A 20,498-nucleotide genomic window follows, 5' to 3' on the forward strand; every position below is an offset into this window, starting at 1 on the left:
TTGTTTCTCTACTGTGCTTTCCTGACTAAAATACTGAAAATACAATAAAACAGTAAAATTTTGTTTTCTTTAAGAGACCGTTATTTCCAAGGAAAATACCATTACTATTAAAACAAATGAATTATTAAGTACAACAATATTTACATTATTCTTTAAAAAGATCTCATTTTCACCAGGGGAAGAAAAATAGTCAAAGGAGTGATAAAAAAAAAAAAAAATCCTCTCTAGATACTAACTAGGAAAGCTAGAGTCCTCAATATTGCAAGTAGAAGAGGTTGTAAGTGTGGAGGTGAGGAGGGAAAACTATAGCTTAAAAAAGGCTCTTCGTGTAAATGGTGAGACAAGACATCCATTTTCACTCACTTAACCTGTCAACTTGCCAGAACTGTCATGTCAGCACTCCAGCTAAACCACGAGGGCTGATCACATCCCATTATGTCATTTTTTAGAAAAAGATTGCATGAAGATGCCAATCAGAAAAAAAAAAAAAAAAAAAAGGGCGGGGTGGGGGGACGTGCAGCTAAGGAACAAATATACTGATGCTGAAGTGCTGCTTAGTTAACGGAATTTTAATATGCAACTGCAATGTTTCTTAATAACATTAATTACACGCTTAGTAAGGCACCATCCTAACTCATTAGTGCCTTCTTTTTTGTTGTATTTTATCTCCTACTAGCAGAATGGGGACTATATGATTGGCCTGTTACCATTAATGTTGCTTAATCTTTTTATAGCACTATTTAAAGCTGCTTGCATAAACATTTTCTAGGCAAGTATTACCTATGTGTGCATATGTGTGTATCAATTAACTGCACCAACACTTGGCATACCCCTACCATGTGTAAATGTTGTGCTAGACCTAGAGGCAGCAGAAAGATAAACACAACAATGTACTTACTGACAAAGAGCTAATAGTTTTGTAGGGGAGATGAAAATAATATCCCCAATAAATCTAGGAAGTACTGTTTGCCATAAGAGATATTTAAAAAGGCATTCAGACATATTTTAATTCAAAATTTAATTTAATTTGGTAGTTTATATATTTTTAATGAATCTAATTATGTAGTATTCCCTAGAGTGACATTTCATACATTTAAAAAAGTAGTGTAGTAATTCAAATGTCATGCATATAATATTTAGGTGTAATGTACATCATGATATATATTTTATGACATATATATATATAAATATATAAGGTGGTATCTTTCTGTCAGTGAAATATTGTAATTTATAGAAGTGAAGGCAATGGCAACCCACTCCAGTACTCTTGCCTGGAAAATCCCATGGACGGAGGGGCCTGGTAGGCTGCTATCTATGGGGTCACACACAGTCATACAACTGAAGCGACTTAGCAGCAGCATAGAAGTGAAAATTTTTCTTAGAAGGTGTGATTAACACATTAATGCTATTTCTTTCTGACAATAGCCAGTGAAGTTTTCTAATACTAATCTCATAATACTGTTTCTACTCCTCCCTGGTGGTATAGATGGTAAAGAGTCTGCGTGCAATGCAGGAGACCTGGGTTTGATCCCTGGGTTGGGAAGATTCCTTGAAAGGAATGGCAACCCACTCCAGTAGTCTTGCCTGGAGAATTTCATAAACAGAGGAGCCTGGCGGGCTACAGTCCATGAGGTCACAGTCAAACATGACTTTTACATTACTGTGATATTTGACATTTATAGTACTTTATTTTTAATTACTAAGTAAACATGCTGTTTATTTTTATTTGAAAAGACTCCAAAATTAATGAGTTTTTTATTAATTAGTTTAAAATTAAAGATTTTTAATATTTAGGTTAATATCATTCAGAAAACTAAGATCATGGCATCTGGTCCCATCACTTCATGGGAAATAGATGGGGACACAGTGGAAACAGTGTCAGACTTTATTTTTGGGGGCTCCAAAATCACTGCAGATAGTGACTGCAGCCATAAAATTAAAAGGCACTTACTCCTTGGAAGGAAAGTTATAACCAACCTAGATAGCATATTCAAAAGCAGAGACATTACTTTGCCAACAAATGTCTGTCTAGTCAAGGCTATGGTTTTTCCAGTGGTCATGTATGGATGTGAGAGTTGGACTGTGAAGATAGCTGAGTGCTGAAAAATTGATGCTTTTGAACTGTGCTGTTGGAGAAGACTCTTGAGAGTCCCTTGGACTGCAAGGAGATCCAACCAGTCCATTCTAAAGGAGATCAGTCCTTGGTGTTCTTTGGAAGGAATGATGCTAAAGCTGAAACTTCAATACTTTGGCTACCTAATGCGAAGAGTTGACTCATTGGAAAAGACTCTGATGCTGGGAGGGATTGGGGGCAGGAGGAGAAGGGGACAACAGAGGATGAGATGGCTGGATGGCATCACCGACTCGATGGATGTGAGTTTGAGTGAACTCCGGGAGTTGGTGATGGACAGGGAGGCCTGGCGTGCTGCAATTCATGGGGTTGCAGAAAGTCAGACAGGACTGAGCAACTGAACTGAACTGAACTGAATGAAATAAAGGCTTTTTGCTCCACCTTCCTCTATTAAATGCAACAAAAGAAATGAATAATATGGAAAAACTACCATAACACCAAACCACAAATTATGAAGTCCTCTTGCCAATCATGGTTGAATCTGGAGGAAAATGAGCACAGAAAATGAACAATAACTAGACTCAATCCACAATCCTTTATCAATACCAATTTCACAAGAAGTATCTGTCAACACTGCAAGAGCCCATTCCATCATCCCTTGATAGGGAAAAGGAGATTGGGAGTTAAGAAGGACACTTGAGAAATATGAGAGACGACTTCAAAGTTAACCAACTAAAATTCACAAGTCAGGAGAGAAGGCACTGTAGGAAAAAAAGGCCCAGTCGATTATGGATAGGGAAAGTTTAAGGTGGCCCCCATTACCTTCACTTCCTGAAGTTACTCCCATGATTGTTATGTGACAAAAGGGATTTTGTAGATGTAATTAAGGTCACTAATCAGTCGACCTTAAGATAGGTCTTAGGGACCTTAAGGTTAATTTAGGGGTGTAACCCAATCACAAAAGACCTTTCAATCAGGGGATTTTCTACAGCTGAAAGGATTCAAGGGGTCACTGCTGACTTTGAAGGCTGTGGTAACCACATGCAAAGGTCAGCAAGCAAACTGCGAGCAGCTTCTGGCTGGCAGCACACAAGAAGATGGTGATATCGATGCTACAGCTACAAAGAACTTAATACTGCCAATAACCTCCATGAATTCTGAAGTGGATTCTTCTGGAGAGTCTTCAGAGAAGTGCTCAGCCTGATCAACATCTTGACCTGGCCTATGAGGTGCTAAGAAGAGGACTGAGTTGAGTCTGATTGAGCTACAAAACTGTGGCCTAAAAAATGGGTGCTGTTTAAAGACAGAAATATAGATTAATGGAACAAAATAGAAAGCCCAGAGATAAATCTATGCACCTATGGACACCTTCTCTTTGACAAAGGAGGCAAGAATATACAATGGAGAAAAGACAATCTCTTTAACAAGTTGTGCTGGGAAAACTGGTCAACCACTTGTAAAAGAATGAAACTAGAACACTTTATAACACCATACACAAAAATAAAATCAAAATGGATTAAAGGTCTAAACATAAGACCAGAAACTATAAAACTGCTAGAGGAAAACACAAATATGATGCATGAAGCAGGGCCCTCAAAGCTGGTGCACTGGGGCAACCTAGAGGGATGGGATGAGAGGGAAGTGGAAGGGGGTTCAGGACGAGGGGACACATGTACACCCATGGCCGATTCATGTCAATGTATGGCAAAAACCACCACAATATTGTAAGGTAACTAGCCTCAAATTAAAATCAATAAATTTTTTAAAAAGGGTGCTGTTTAAGTCCCTCGATCTGTGGGCACTTGTTACATAGCTGTGGAAAAACTAGTATGCCTAAAAAGCAATTCATTACAAAGCAGGAAGTATGAAGGAAGATGAAGAGGGTTTTATATAGAATATAGGGAGCTGGTAACCTAAAGTGGCGGAGAAGGCAATGGCACCCCACTCCAGTGTTCTTGCCTGGAGAATCCCAGGGACAGGGGAGCCTGGTGGGCTGCCATCTATGGGGCCGCACAGAGTTGGACACAACTGAAGTGACTTCACTTTCACTTTTCACTTTCATGTATTGGAGAAGGAAACAGCAACCCACTCCAGTGTTCTTGCCTGGAGAATCCCAGGGACAGGGAAGCCTGGTGGGCTGCCATCTATGGGGTCGCACAGAGTTGGACACGACTGAAGTGACTTAGCAGCAGCAACCTAAAGTGGTCTGTTCTGTATTACTAAAATCATTAGCATACCAAGAGGAAAGTAACATGTTTTTGAGAAAATATTCAAGATAAGAGTCTAAGTAGAGGTTACTGAATGACCCTGATACTTTTCACTTTCTCTTCTCCAAACATGCAAACTCTAGTTTTTAGCCATTAACTAGATGGTTAATCAAATAGGGACTAAAAGAGATTTATGCAAAACTAAATAAAACAATAAACTTATATTAACTAATTACTTCTCTAATGAATGACAGAAAATAACATAATCATTAGTCAAAGGGAGATAAATATCTATATCTTCCAAATATAACATAAGGGAACAGAGAAATACTTTAGAATAAATAGCTGTTTATAGTCTAAATAGAATTATATACAACAGGGTCACTCTTAAAAAAAAGACACAAACAAAAATCTCAAGAGGTTAAGGGGCTAAAAGACAAGTGGAGAAGAACGCTTTGTTCAAGCTTATCAAGGAAATTAACAAAATTTAAAGACATATAATTGAGAAATAGGAAAATGATAACTGCAACTGAAAAAGGAAGGTGATAAATAGGCATTAAGAAATCAAACAATATGAAAAACGATGATGTCAAAATTATTATAGATAAGTTAACAAATATGGAATTGAGACAAAGGAAAGCCAATATAACTGATGTATTTGAGGAAAAGAACTGAGAAAGGAAAAATATCCAGAGATAAAACAGAAGAAATCATATTTAAATAAAGTAAATTAAAACATGAATCTGTAGATTTAAGGGGTTGTGCTGTTCCAAGAACATTAGACACAGGTGATCAGGCTCAAGGTATAACCCAGCAAAGTTACTGAAAGAAGGGAATATATTGATATTCATATTAGTATTCATAAAAGGGTATCCCACTGAGGATAAAAATATTTTGTGAACCTTGAATTTCACTACAGAATTATTCAATATGAAGACAATTGAAAGTCTGAGAAAAAAAAATTAATAAATTTATACCTACCCTTCAAATTAGAGGCATTGAACAGACATTGTCAAACACAAAAGATGCTTCCAAAAGAATCAAGTGACCAACCAAGCATGAGAAGTAACCAGGACTTGATTTTTCACTTTAAAAATTAGCATTAGCTAAAGATATTTTAAATGTTTCACATCATGGGAACACTGTTAGAATATACACAATTGAATGCATTTTTAACCTACTATTTAATCAAAACATATGGAGCCATGAAAAATGTGATACTTAATAAAAATTAAATGGGAGTCTGCATAAAGTAGCTAATTAGTGCCAGGTGCAGGACACATTAAGGGCTCCTAGGAGAGAGATGATCACTTCAGGTCTTGGGGTAACAGCTTGTCCAAAGAAGAAAGGCTGCAGAGAATACAAGTATAGAAAGAAAGAAAGTGAAGTCGTTTAGTCGTGTCCGACTGTTTGTGACCCCATGGACTGTAGCCTACCAGGCTCCTCCCTCCATGGGATTCTCCAGGCAAGAGTACTGGAGTGGGTTGACATTTCGTTCTCCAGGGGATTTTCCCGACCCAGGGATCAAACCCAGGTCTCCCGCATTCCAGGCAGACGCTTTAACCTCTGAGCCACCAGAGGTTTCCTCCTAAGAGATGCTTGGGAGGTCTTTTGCAGAAAAGCTGACCTTGACATGAGAGGATTCATATATAGCATCTATCTAGTTACTGATTTAAAAAAAAAACTGTAATATTTCCATTATTAAGTTAAATTATATCCTGCACATAGTTTTCCAAATGTCAAGGTGGGGTGGAGGGTGGAGGTGTTGAAAAACCAGTTGTATTATTTTTAAAGTAGTATCTGCTTTATAGCATAATATTTTCTGAATGAATTTTTCCAGGCACTCACTTTTTATTGGACTTTTTAGTGGCCTCAATAAAATGCTTCAGAGCATGTTATAGGAAAGAAAAAACTCCACTTCAACTTGAAACAGAACTTTCTAAAATGAGGTTATGTTAATTTTTGTGTTTAAACAAAGATTGAAAAAATATGTCCCGAAAGATTTCTGTTTAAACAGTGGCTGCATCTTCAAAATAATAATAATAAAAGATGGGAATTTTGCCCGAAACGTTTACATGCCTATCCCAGGGACGGTGGAGCCTGGTGGGCTGCCGTCTATGGGGTCGCACAGAGTCGGACACGACTGAAGCGACTCAGCAGCAGCAGCAGCATACTTACACACTCCTGTGTGGCCAATTATATTCTATAGAAAGAAACATACTTTTGAGTTACTAAATTAGGAAATAATTGTAAGTTTCTATAATGTTGTGTATTGTCAATTTGTTTTTGATGTGAAATGAGTTTCACCTGATATACCCAGCTTTTCGTTTCCATACTGGAGGCAATCAGTATGTGGCAGATGGTACATAAGACACAAAATGAAGCAGGCCTCACCATCACATGCAAGGCAGCTGGTAGATTTGACAGTTCTTTTCCAAATTACTCATCATGTTTTGAGTTGCTGCTAGGAAAAAAATGTGTTGCCCATCTCCAAAATAGATGTTCTTTTTTATTTTTAAGCTTGGGAAAGACTTCCAATAGAAAATAAGACAGATGGGCATAGGAAGCAAGATATTTATCCCTATTTAGAACCTTGTCTTCTGTTAGTTCCCTCATCATAAGAGTTTTCCAAACAAACAAATGAATATTTCAACATTCAGACTTAACTATGCCCTAGGATGTACTTTTGCTTCTCATATAAAAAATGCCGTTGGGACAGAGAAAAGTCAACATCACAGAATGGGCTGGTGGATTTTTAATGACTAAAGTGGCATTTGTCGAGATTCTGTGGTAAAGATAACTAAGGAAGTTAGATTCCAGGACTCTTGGAGGTGTTGATGACAATGCACATGAGAAGTGAAATCTGAGAACACTTTCTTCGGTTGGCACTTATGTGATTGTTTGCTTTCAGTAAGATTTTTCACATTGAAGATCCTCAAACTCAAGAGTGTTTCTCATCCTCTCAAAAGTACAGCAAAGAAGGTGTTTATTCCCACTGTAAATTGCATAGAGTTTCCAATTCTTTGACTCATATGCAGCTTATAAGAGTTATCCAGTTTGGAAGTTTACAATGATTTCTAAAAGGGTTTTCCCCACAGACTACCAAGCTTCATCTGGTATGGAATGTAATGATTGATTTCTGAATCTATAAGTATTCCAGAATCTGCATATATTTCTAATTTTCTTTTAAAAGCTTTAGATAGGAACTACCCACTGAATTTTCTCTAAATCTTATACATTTGGTACATATTTCTTCACATAGTTTATACTAGCATCGAAGATGGATTTTCCTCTGCTTTCTGTGGTTTCTACTTTGTAGAACACTGTTTATGCTACTGCTAAGACTTTCAAAGTTAAAAGACATTTAGTCTATTAACAAATATTAATAATGTAGTTTTCTAGCATCTGAATGTTTAATTCAAGATTTTACTTAATTTGTATCTTCTAACCTTACAATAAAAGTTGCCATATCTATAATTCCTGAATTAAAATTGATGTAAAAAATTGATGCAAAGAAAAAGCAAATAATTTGCTCATTATCAGTCTTCTTTGGTGATCCAATAAAAGCATATCAAACATTCAGTTTCCCAAATTAATAGTAGTTGTCAAGTTTAAAGTATAGTTCTTCATATCTCTGAACACTGTCATGTCATTCAAGAAAGATTTATGAAATGACAGACTTTCCCAGAATAAAGTACAATGTGTCAAGAAGCTATTCTTTAGTTCCTGTCCAATGGGAATTTAAGAAATCATTTTGAAAAAGAATAAAAACAGAAATAAATTTTGAATTGCTTTGTAGGTTACAAATACATCTAATACCCTGCATACATCATATTTTCTAATCAATGTATTTTTATTCAAGAGTTTTTATATACTGAAAATTATTAACATATTGTTCTATGTTTTGGGAACTTGCAAAATAATATAGATCAAGTGGTCATGGTTTATTGGCATAAAATTTTTATATACAAAGATCTATAATTTAATGTGATTTTTCCTGTTAATTTGCAAGGTTATTATTTTATTCTTTCCCACTTCTTAATTTTTGATGTCATACCATAAATATGTAAACTTATCAATATGAATTCTTTTTTTTCCTATCTATATGAATTCTTACAAATGCAAAAACTATAATATATTCCTTAACCTTCTAAAAGTATCAGTTGTAAAAAGTATGATCAATTAAATGGTGTTTTAAGGAAAAAATGTCTACGGTTTATGTTGAAATTAATGATAAGCCATAAGTATATTCCAGAAATACTGAAATGTGAAATAATATGTCTCAGAAAATAGAAATGTGTTAACCAATGTTGACATACAAAACTTTTCACATATATGGTCAATCTTTAATTCAATTTATTCCTACATTAGTTCTGATAAGTAAGGACTTTTCTCTCAATTTTATACAGGAAGTGACTGGGGATTAGGAATGTTGAATAACTGACAAATGAAGTTCTGCTTGGAAATAGCAGAACAGAAATTCAGATTAGGAAGCCAAAGTTCTCTTTACTATATTTGCTATCTATATAAGAAGATATTACATAACAATAATGTCTGTGAATATTTCAACCAATGGGGGAAAAAGGTTATGAATCTGGATGACTGTATACCAAATGTTAATAATGTCAAGCCAGTATATTAACGAAGCTTTTGAAGTTGGGTGACCAAGATATATAGCTCTGTCAAATTGAAAAACTTATTAAAGTACCTCTTGGTATATTAAAGAAGCAATCCATTTAAGCATATATCTATCTATTTACTTTTAACACAATTACCAAGATTTTTTTTATTCAAACACATTTCTTGATAGGTTAAGCTAAACTTTAAAAGAAATGCAGAAAGTTTATTAAAAAATATTTTATCTCTGTTTAAAAATAATTACCACTTAAATTAATGCAAGCACAAGCTGTTAATTTCAGTTTTGCAAAGCCAAATGAAGAATGATATAGTCAATTAATTTTTCATGCCAAAGAACACAGATCATCACTCCATTTTCTTCTAGGTGTAAGCATCGACTTACAATAACTTGAAGCATTCTACTAAAGTTTGTTTAAGTGGCATGCAGATAAAAGTGTGCAGCAGTAAAAAATAACCCTTACAAAGCGGAGACTCCAAGCAGCTTAAAATATATGTGCATAAAATAATAAAACTTCTTAATCTAGTTCATAATCTTTCATCTTAACAAATATCAAACATAATGATTTGACTCACGCAAGAAAACTGAAGTGTAATTTTCTCAAGAAAAGTTAGCAGTATATAATATTCACCATTCACATATTCTTTTACATGAAAATTTTACCTATTAATTGCAGAGTAATAAAAAGTAACTACATGGCTTAGTACAGTGATGAAAAAGTCAGAAGCAACTTTTACAGCAGACAGTCCTTCAAGTAATATTTTAACAAGGGTGAACACATGTATTTCAATCTGTCATATCCTAATATGTATGAGCTATGAAGCATTATACAAAGCCATGCGAAATGGATAGAAGGATGGCTACTTACCCACAGGGCGAGCTGTAGACATTACAATGGTGTGGTGAAAACATAAAAAAGAAATTAAAAAAAAAGAAAGAAAAGAAAATTATCAGAATGCATGATGTGTAATGTTACATTTAAGTATGGACAGTAGGGTGATTTCTAGTGTCATTATTCAAGTATGAACATGATGTCCTAGCTTGATAAAAACTGAACATTATAAATACAAGTCTAAGAAAACAATTACTTTGCATGCTGAGATTAACTCTAAGCAATTTGACAGATATTATACATGAGGTCTTATCATCATCATCACTTACTACAGTTATTATTTCAAAGATCTTTTTAACAGCCTTGTGTTATCCCAAAGTTAAGAACCTGATGAATATAACTATTCAAGTCACAGACTAGCAAATGTCATGTCAATAAAAGAAGGCCTCACTGTCTGATTTAAATAGCAATTGGATTTTAAGCATGGTTAGTCAGAACCATTACAGGGACTACAGAAAAAGCCCCTGACGCTGCTTTTCAGCCAGTAATAAGTTAAGATCACATCACTTTTCATCCGTGGACAGGGTGGATGAAAATATAACAAATAGGTTGGAACATCCTTAGAGATTTCAACTGAGGAGCTCTCTAACCACTGTTAAGCTCTTTTCTTTTTTTGGCAGAGGGCAGGAAACAATGACTGACAAATTGATTCTTGTTCACACAGAGAATGGCTTTCAAACTGCTGCTTCAACAAATTATTATTTTTTATTATTCCATAACTTTCAATCACTAAAATCAGTTGAAATAGGCTACCCCTTTTATAAATGCACAGAAATTGAAAGAGACACACATGGGCTTAATAATACTTTCTGTAAAAAGAATATTGCCAAGTCAATTTAGATAGTAAACCACTTTGTATAAAAGCAATAGGCAAATATAAAACATATGGCCCCATTATTCAAAGGAAGAAGAAATCAATTTAGTAGCATTTGAACTTTTATGAAAACTTACATTTCAAAATATAAATTTATTCAACAAACAAGTGCTTCACTCATATCCCAGTGGATAAAGCTCTAGTGCAAACACAATGTAACCCTCAAACTTGTGAGTAGTTTTGTCTTGATTTCTTCTTGGGCATGGTGAGACAGATACAGCCATTGAAACCATATCTACAGACATTCATTCACTCACTCGACAAATATATCACAATTCTAGCTCTGTGGAATCTTTGAAACTGTTCTGGAACTTCTTCTCTATAAGATTCATGGTCTTAGGATATTATTCACAATTAAAGGGGGGAAGACCATTCAAAGAAGAATAAAGCAATTATAGCAACTGAATGAAAATTCAGCTTGGTGAAAGTTCAGCTTGGTGAAACTCTTAGCGTGTCCTAGAGTCTATAGAGGATTTACTACAGCAAGAGGAAGAAAGTAAGCTGAACTATACACAATAATTTCTTTCTTTTTTCGGAGGGGCACACAACAATAACAACTAAAAACACAACAGACTAACAATAAATTTGTGCCAAAAGACTGTTCTATACATCAGTGACTCTTTTGCTGTCTTGTATACAGGATTCATGTTGATATATGGCAAAACCAATACAATATTGTAAGTTAAAAAAGAAAAAAAAATAAATAAATTTGTGCCTTATTCTAACGAATAAGAGTTCTCAGTTTTACAAATGTGTAGTAGAAAAAGAACTTAGTTTCTAATTTTTGAATTTTATTTTTCAGGTGCCACTTTTGAATCTGAAACATAATGTTTCCTTTAGAAACAAAAAGCCATTTTGAGTCTAAAGAGACAAAAGAAAAAAGAAATGGTAAGAAATCATGTTTAAAGAAAGAAAATACATTTCTGTTTCATTTAGTCTCAGGTAATTCCAAGAAAATTAGAACTTTAGTGCTCTAGAAATAGTTTTTGAAATTGTTCAAGTTTTCCTAATAAGCCTTTAGGCGAAGCCAACTTAAGCAATTAAAAAAATGGGAAAAACGTGTTTACAAATATGCAGTTTGTGTTCACTTATTTTGGAGCCACGTTCAAATGTTCTATCAGACCGTGAATTACTTGATAAGAATATAAATATCAGGAGGCTTACTGTTGTCTGGAAATATCTTTCTAATTTTATGTTTGTCTGGTCAGCAAAGAGAACTACTTGCTATTATGTTTAATTTTATAGTCTATTTTCACCATATTTCTGAAGTGGAAAACAACTGAGTAAGTCTGTTTAAAATTTTGATTATAAAACTTTCTTTCTTTTTCTTTTCCAAAATTGGATAAAGTAAATATCATGATAAAATTTCAGCAGAAACATCACAATAAAACTTATTGTCTTTGTCACAAAGCAACATTTCATCCTGAGGAGGAAAAAAAAAACAGCAGTGGATGTTTTCAAAATCAGCAAATTATACTAAACTGTGTCCTTGCGTTAAATGGATGAAAATGGATGTGGCCCTCTTTGGTCAGTTGACCCTGTTCTGATAAAACAATCCAGAGAAGGGTTGAACATTTCATTTACATGCATGGAAAAATGAGTGTAAAATACTAAGCTGCAGATAATGGTTTTTTTTTCCCTGTTAACCTCTTAGCATGAGAAATCCCAACCGCTTTTCCTAATGTTTTTAAACAATTTTTACTCCACAGTCTATTATATTATGGGGATTTTTATTCTTTAACCCTGTTTTTGACACATTAGTCAGATGAAAATAAATACCAAATAGATTAAACTCTCTAATGCATCTTTAGGACACACATCAGGGGAGAGATCATTAAGGTTTGCTGCTTTTAAAAAAAGTCCTATTGAGAACAAACAACTCTTTCTATCTGTTTTGTACATTAGCTTCAAACATCCACTGAGGAGGAGCAGGCTTTGCTAAATGAAATAGTAAACCTGAAACTTTCAACAAATTATGAAAATAATTAGCTGGGGAAGTATCTTAAAGCGAACAGACCACTTCAAATCTCATTCATCCAAGCATTCAAGTATAAAAGGAACCCTCTTGCTTCTATAAACAAACAGCTCCTCACATTTCTCACCATTTGTTTGGTCACCAAATATTTTTTGACTAGAACATTTCTTGGTGAGTTGTTTATTTTTTCCACTTACTTCAGAAAAAGTAAACAAACAAACTTCAGGGGAAATATGGTCAGGTGAATTGCTTTTGCAAAGGGCTGACTAGATAAAAGCAAATAAATATATATACATATACATATTATCTACCAGAAAATGTAGATTAACCATAGTGAAGAGGCTTACAAAGGCTTTCAGATTTTGCTCATATATTATCAGTATATATATATATGTATATGTATATATATATTTGATTGGTGTATGTTCATAGCTTTTTAAAGAAATGAAAATATTTTTAAACAACTGGCTTGCCAATTTTGTTTAAATTTATTCTGCATCTAAGTCCAACCTAGAATGTCTGGAAGGAGGAAAATGAATTAAGTGGAAGAGGAACAGAGTGATTAAGAAGTTTGGAAATCACCAATATTTTTCTAGGTATCCAGAATCATCTAAACATTCAGAATGTCTCCTAATAATTACCTGGAGGAAGATAAGTTTTTGTTTTTTTTTAATGATATGATGCCCAAATAATGTGTGTTAGTTGCTCAGTCATGCCTGACTCTCTGCGACCCCTGGCTCCTCTGTCCATGGAATTTTCCAGGCAAGAATACTGGAGTGGGTTACCATTTCCTCCTCCAGGGGATCTTCCCGACCCAAGTATCGAACCTGGGTCTCCTGCATTGCTGGCAGATTCTTTACCATCTGAGCCACAAGGGAAGCCCAAATTATACATCATGCAAAAATCATTTTTCTTACCAGATAGAAGACCAGTCTGAGAGTCCCTCACATACTTCTTGCCAATCCAAATTCTTCCAAGCCTTTCACCTAATCTTGTGTAAACTGCAAGTAAAACTGCACAAGGCTGAGGTCTGACTAGACAAAGTGAAATACAACTGAGACATGGATGTAAACTTGCAGTCAAACTTCTTTATTGAGAGTGATGGGAGGAGGAGGCATCAGCTGAGGGATGAAAGGCTGAAAGACTGAGCAATGGATGTACTTGCTGATCTCTGTTAAGTCCTGTGAGTGTACACAATGCCATGGGTAATATCTATTTGGCAAAGGTAAGTGTAGCTGTGCACACGTACTATTTGGTACCTTGGGCTATATAATTTACTCCTGTGGATCAACATGCACTGCCAGGAAGACGCTTAATTCATTCTAGCTCACTGTAGGGTTAAGTAATGCTTTCTTTCCCTTATAAGCAATGGCAGGGAGTCTATAAATGGAAATTATTCCATGACTGAGAAAGTGCATGACACCCAGAAAGTGAAAGCTAATACAGGAGCAGCACTGACTATTTCAATTATTTAAGGCCAACAGACTTCACAAATCACTCTCTAAATCAGATTTCCTCAACGTGGGAGTTCCTTTGTATCCATTTTCCACCTTTGGAAGCAGTGTTAGGTTTTTGTTTTTTTTTTTCAGATTGCTTTTTGAATGCTGAAATGAAAAAGAATTTCAAGAAAATTGTCTCCTAGTATAAAGTGACAATCTAGTAAACAGAAAACTGAGTTATCTTTGAAACTAGTGACATTTAAAAGCTGTAATTAGATCAAAACAATGGAAACACAAAAGATTAGCGTACATCTTTTTTATTTTTCAGATTTAATTTTAAACTGTTAGCTGTTATTTATTAAATAAAAATTAATCACTTCAAATGCACATCCTTTCAAATCCAAATTTGAAAGTAATTTTATTTCAATTAAAAATGGAGAGGACACAAAATTCAGGCATTTTATGTACTAATAAAACAGTGCAAGCTATTATTTTGATTATGAGTTCACTTACCAATTTAACCAAATATTAGTCTGTTAGTTCAGTTATATTTCATATCTTAAGTCTCTTACCTCGGACTGTGAGGGTAGCAGAAGCTTCTACTTTTCCAACCCGATTCTCTGCAATACACATATAGGTGCCTTCATCTGTACTCATTGCCTTTTTAATTCTCAGTGTGTAATCATCTTTGATGTCATACCTGTGTAGAATATGGATTGGCTTTATTCAATAACATTGGTTGCATTTAGACAACACTTAGTATTCACCTTCATTTTTCTCTTTTATACTGTATTTTACCTAAAATAAAACACACACACACACAACATTCAGTCATCAAGTATAACTACTTTGATTAAAGGTATTGCTAATAGGATCAATAATTTCATATCTGATCTCTAGCTGTTTGATTATCAATTACCTATAATTTAGGTGTCTATACAACTCTGCATCAAAACCATCAACAGCATTATTAATACTTTGGCTTTTTCTGATAGATCTTAGTATAATATTAGTGTGTGTTTCAGTTTCTTGGTGAGTTATATTTTGTAAGTTACACTACCTTCAAATATATGATTTATTTTTAGGCACTGTGAATATAATAGAGCTGAAATATATTAAAGAAGAAAATTCTCTTATTTGTTGGCAAACTGACAAAAGGGACTTTGGCTAAAATAAATAAGAATAATTTTTTTAAATTAGCGGCATTAACATTTAAAACATCAACATGACTTCGAGTGATTTCTGGAAATGCACACCCTCAGCTCTTTAACAAACATTTATTGTCACACTTGGAGAAGGCAATGGCAACCCACTCCAGTGTTCTTGCCTGGAGAATCCCAGGGACGGGGGAGCCTGGTGGGCTGCCGTCTATGGGGTCCACAGAGTCAGACACGACTGAAGCGACTTAGCAGCAGCAGCAGCAGCAGCAACATTGTCACACTTCTAGTCTTTAACAACTACACTGACATACTAGTTCAGAAAAAAATTCTAAAAAATTTTAACATGAATTTTTAGGAGGTTGCATATGAATATACTCTTATTAGATTCAAAGAAATTATTCAAATAAAGAAGGTATCTTTACATTCTTTTCATATCTGATTTTTCTTCTTGATTTTCACTGATGTTCTTTGTTATTTCACACACACAATTTTGCAATAGCTTCTAGGTGATCACACTGACTGTCTTTCCCATACACACCACACTGTTAAAGCTATACTTCCAAAATATTACTTTAATTGGTTCTAGATGATCACAACTAACTGACTTTCTACTGCTTTAAGGACCAAGAAACATTTTAGGCTTTCAATGAAGAGTATTATAATTAGATTTTCTCTACTTCCAGCTTCAGCTAAAAGAATAAAACAGTTTATCATGATTTTCAAGTTGAGGCATGGGCCTAATAAAAGTTCTGTCTATTGTCTGCATGTTTTGGGTTAAACTTTCACTGATTTACAATGTCATAAGTCATGAGGGTGGAGAAGGCAATGGCACCCCACTCCAGTACTCTTGCGTGGAAAATCCCATGGGCAGAGGAGCCTGGTGGGCTGCAGTCCATGGGGTAGCTAAGGGTCAGACACGACTGAGCGACTTCACTTTCACTTTTCACTTTCATGCATTGGAGAAGGAAATGGCAACCCACTCCAGTGTTCTTGCCTGGAGAATCCCAGGGACGGGGGAGCCTGGTGGGCTGTCATCTCTGGGGTCGCACAGAGTCGGACACGACTGAAGAGACTTAGCAGCAAGTCACGAGGGAAGCCTTATTATCCATCACTCTTGTTTGAAGCTATCCATTACCTCACTAGAAAACTATGATTATTTCCTCCTCAAAACAAAACAAACAAAAACCTACCACCAACCCCCAGAGCAAACAAACAAACAAAAAAAAGATTGCTACACCAATCATTTTGCACTTGCTCACATTTTGTATTGTCTATTTTGATAAACCCAATTTTGATAAAGGTGAGATCCTGTCTGCTTCACTCACTGCTACAGCCACAGTCCCAACATAGAGCTTTTAGCATCCAAGAGCATAACCAAGTGTTTAAGAGCAGACTCTGGTTTTCAAGACTTTCTGATGATGATGTATCCAACTTCTTGCTCACTTTCTTCTAACCATGTGGCCTTCTTCCCTTTGCTGAACATAACTACCTAATTATCACTGTCTCTCTGTACTTCTCTTATAATTTCAGGGAATGCCCTTCCCCTGCAGTGTTCATTGCTGATCATTCTTGACTTTCAAGATAGCCCAGATATCCACTCAAAGATGTCTTCCTGTCCAAACAATGTAAAGTAGTTCTCTGCTCATCAGTTACTTTCTCAAATTATTTTTAGTTGTTTTTATTCTTTGTTTTCATATTTTCGTTACATTGAATACTTTTTATCTTCACAGAATATACCTCTATCAAGCATTTGCTTGCTTGTTTATTGTCTTCCTAGTTTTCAAGAGCACGTATGCTCCATGAGAACAATAACTGGTTCTCTCTTGTTCCAAACCATATACCCCGAAGCCCAGCAAATAGCACCTGACATCTTGGATATGCTCAATGAATGCTTATTGGGTGTATCATGAACCATCCAACAAATGCTTACAATTCTTCAGTAGTTCTTTCATGGTTATTAGTAAACTAAAAGGTAAATTAACACGAAATACAGAACTGTATTATATCAAGGAACAAAGTAATGCTATTAATTTTATATATCAGCAATTAGTTCTGAAGTGTAGGTTAACTCAAACAAAATATTATAAATGTTAACCCTCAGAAAACTTAATACATAAATGCTACCATGGAGATAGAGTTAAAATAAAGGAGTCAGCAAATCCTGACCAGGAATCTAGACATTTGAGTTACATATTATCATTATAAATTTCTGTATGTAAATTAGTAACATGAAAAACAAAACTCTCTGCACCAAAATAAATAATTCTAGGAGACTATTTTAAACAAATGTGAGGACTACAGGAGAACCAAGTCAAGTTTTGTGCTTTGTTCAATTCTTTTGAGTATATTAAAATTATTTCAGCAACTAGAGTGGTTTTAATTACATTATTAAAATAATGACAATAAAATATATTTGCATGGTGTTCTTAAATATACTTTTTAATATATTCTTATAATTTTGGTAGGTAAGGAATAAAGGTACTATATCCTATTTAGAAAATTAGACAATTTAGGCATATAAACTTCAACGAGAAATTACATAGCTTATTTTTACACTTTTATAAAATATGGTATAATGGAACCTGGAATATAATGTTCAGTTTTACTCCCTACATATCAAGAAAGGAATTACAGACACAAAAATTGAAAAGGTGACAATTTTTCATGTGTAAACTCTTCATGTGTAAAAATAATAACTTCAAAAAATACTATTTAAGTCTAGAAAACCATGAAGAATATGAATCTGTGAACATGGAAATACTTACAAAAATCCCCAAATATTAATATTAAAGATTCTTAAAGCTTAAATAAAATACTTTTAGGATAAGAGGGGGAAAGGATGTTTAATTATGAAAAATAAGAGAATACATGGATCCTGGTTATTCCTAGAAACCAGCAGATTATAAATTCTGAGACACAGGGAAAATTTGAAAAGTTATTGTGTCTAGTATAATGTCCTCATTTTAAGATTATAAAAATAACACTTTACTATTCAGAGTCTAGGAATTCATTGGTAGCAAAAGTTTAGACCGTATTAAATACTAGCTCTCCTGGCACATTCTTCATCAACTATATTACAGTGGTTAAAACTTTCAACAAAGAGAAAGTATAAAGATTCATTTTTTAAAAAGTCATGATAAATGATTCTATAGAGGGAAATTAAAAGGATATACTACCCAAATGGCAGCTGCTCCCACAAAATTGAGTTGCTACTAGAATTTCAAGCCTCATGGTATGAATACAGAAATTTATACTAGATACTGTAAAATCCTAATTGCAATGTGCTCATTTGTGGACTGAAATCTGTATGAAAGCAAGTTGTGTGTGTATGTGTGTTTCGGTCTGCTACTGTTTTAAAATTATTGAAATAACTGGTATTTAAAATTTTGACACTTTTACATAGAAATTTGGATTTTAAGGTCTGTCTTCCTCCAAAGTACACACTTTTTCATCTTCATAAAAGTGCCTATGGGGATCTAATTCAACTGTACAACTGGAGACAGTGCTGCTCCTTCCAACATGACTGAAACAATGTGCCAGTCTGCAGCCTGAGCCCTGACAATACCCACCATCCAGGAGACTGAAGCATGCCACGATACCTTGGTCAATTTCCACAGTAAGATGCGTCTCAGGTCAGAGAAATCACAGTAAGATGCGTCTCAGGTCAGAGAAATGACCAACGTATAGTTGTGATCAAATCAGCCCTTACCTCCAAAAATTTAAGATATATGAGGGTTGGTTTTAAAGAAATTATGTGTAAGTAGCTTCAAAACCCGAAAGAGGTAAACATTTAGCTCATTGCTACTTTTACATTTAGGCAATCTGAGGCAAAATATGATAAAGTTCCTTTCCTAAGGCCACACACGTCGAGACAATTATAGTCAGGGGGAAAATTGTCATGACTATCTACTACCAATCTCTGCTTTCTCTAACAGGTCACGATGTCTCCGAGACATAATTTGCCTCCTAAAAGTACATGTTTCACAAGCAATTAGATGTCAAATATTTCCACAGGTCCAATAACTGTGACCTTATTTCTTTTATTTCTTTCTGGTAATACTAATCTCATTGATGCTTTACACTATTTGATTGGATAACTGGGAAATATTAATTTTCCCTAGAGAGCAAATATTACTAATATAAATGATTATAAATAACAGATCCTTGTATTTAATGAGATCTTAACAGTTTACAGCGGAGATTCATATAAGATTTCACAACAATAAATGACTTAAAGAAAATGCCTATTTCCAAACACCATTTTATAAAAGAAGATACTGAGATTGTGGTCTTGAGTTATAAATAGATTGAAATCGATGTCCTGTGCGTCAGTGTCCATTCATTTTTCTAACACAAAGCAACACTCTTTCTCATTTGATGTGTGTGTTTACTGCTCTGTGTGCATGTGGTAGAGTCAGACATGACTGAGCGCCTTAACTTTCACTTTTCACTTTCATGCATTGGAGAAGGCAATGGCAACCCACTCCAGTGTTCTTGCCAGAATCCCAGGGACGGGGGAGCCTGGTGGGCTGCCGTCTATGGGGTCTCACAGAGTCGGACACGACTGAAGTGACTTAGCAGCAGCAGCAGCAGTAGCAGTGAATATGCTTTGGGCAGGTGTGTATTTCTACATCAAACTCTGTATCTCAAAAACTTCAGAAAGTAACTTTTTTTTTATGTACTGTTTTTTATTTTTATTTTTTTCCCTTTTCTTTTTTTTAATTTTAATTTTATTTTTTAACTTTACAATATTGTATTGGTTTTGCCATGTATCAAAATGAATCCACCACATGTATATCTGTGGTGGATTCATTTTGATACATGGCAAAACCAATACAGAAAGTAAATTTTACCAATATTTTTTTCTCAGTATTACTCTAAAACCAACTGTAATCATAGAAGGTTCGCAAGTGTGTTTCCCAAAATATATACAGTTTAAAATTATTGTTTTATTAAACAATCTAATGTAGCTACAATTTTCTGATTAGCTCTTATTGCTGTTGTTGTGTCGCTAAGTCATATCTGACTCTTTTGCAACCCCATCGACTGTAGCCCGCTAGGCTCCTCTGTCCATGGGTTTCCCAGGCAAGATTGCAGGAGCAGGTTGCCATTTCCTTCTCCAGAGCATCTTCCCAACCCAAGGATCAAACCCGTGTCTCCTCCATCTCCTGCATTGGAAATTTTTTTTCTTTTTTTTTTACCACAGAGCCACCTGGGAAGCCCCTTCTTTACATAGTGGAGAAT

The 20,498-nt window shown here is 34.8% G+C and overlaps 1 protein-coding gene across 20 annotated transcripts in view; it reads right to left on the reverse strand.

The window, feature by feature from the left end:
* Positions 1–20,498, reverse strand: part of ROBO2 (roundabout guidance receptor 2) — a 663,047-nt gene that overhangs the window by 133,356 nt on the left and 509,193 nt on the right. For 13 of the 20 annotated variants that reach the window (XM_086411565.1, XM_086411556.1, XM_086411532.1 and 10 more), the window contains exons 6-7: positions 14,667–14,794; positions 9,783–9,794 (exon numbers count right to left, since the gene is read on the reverse strand). In XM_086411565.1, the coding sequence (XP_086267691.1) occupies positions 9,783–9,794; positions 14,667–14,794 (140 nt within the window). The remainder of the gene's footprint in view (positions 1–9,782; positions 9,795–14,666; positions 14,795–20,498) is intronic. The other 7 variants (XM_086411444.1, XM_086411574.1, XM_086411573.1 and 4 more) reach the window with 1 other exon arrangement.

Source organism: Bos grunniens, chromosome 1 (genome assembly GCF_055505025.1).
Source record: "Bos grunniens cultivar Pamir isolate PY7600 chromosome 1, Bosgru_T2T1.0, whole genome shotgun sequence".
NCBI lineage: Eukaryota > Metazoa > Chordata > Mammalia > Artiodactyla > Bovidae > Bos > Bos grunniens.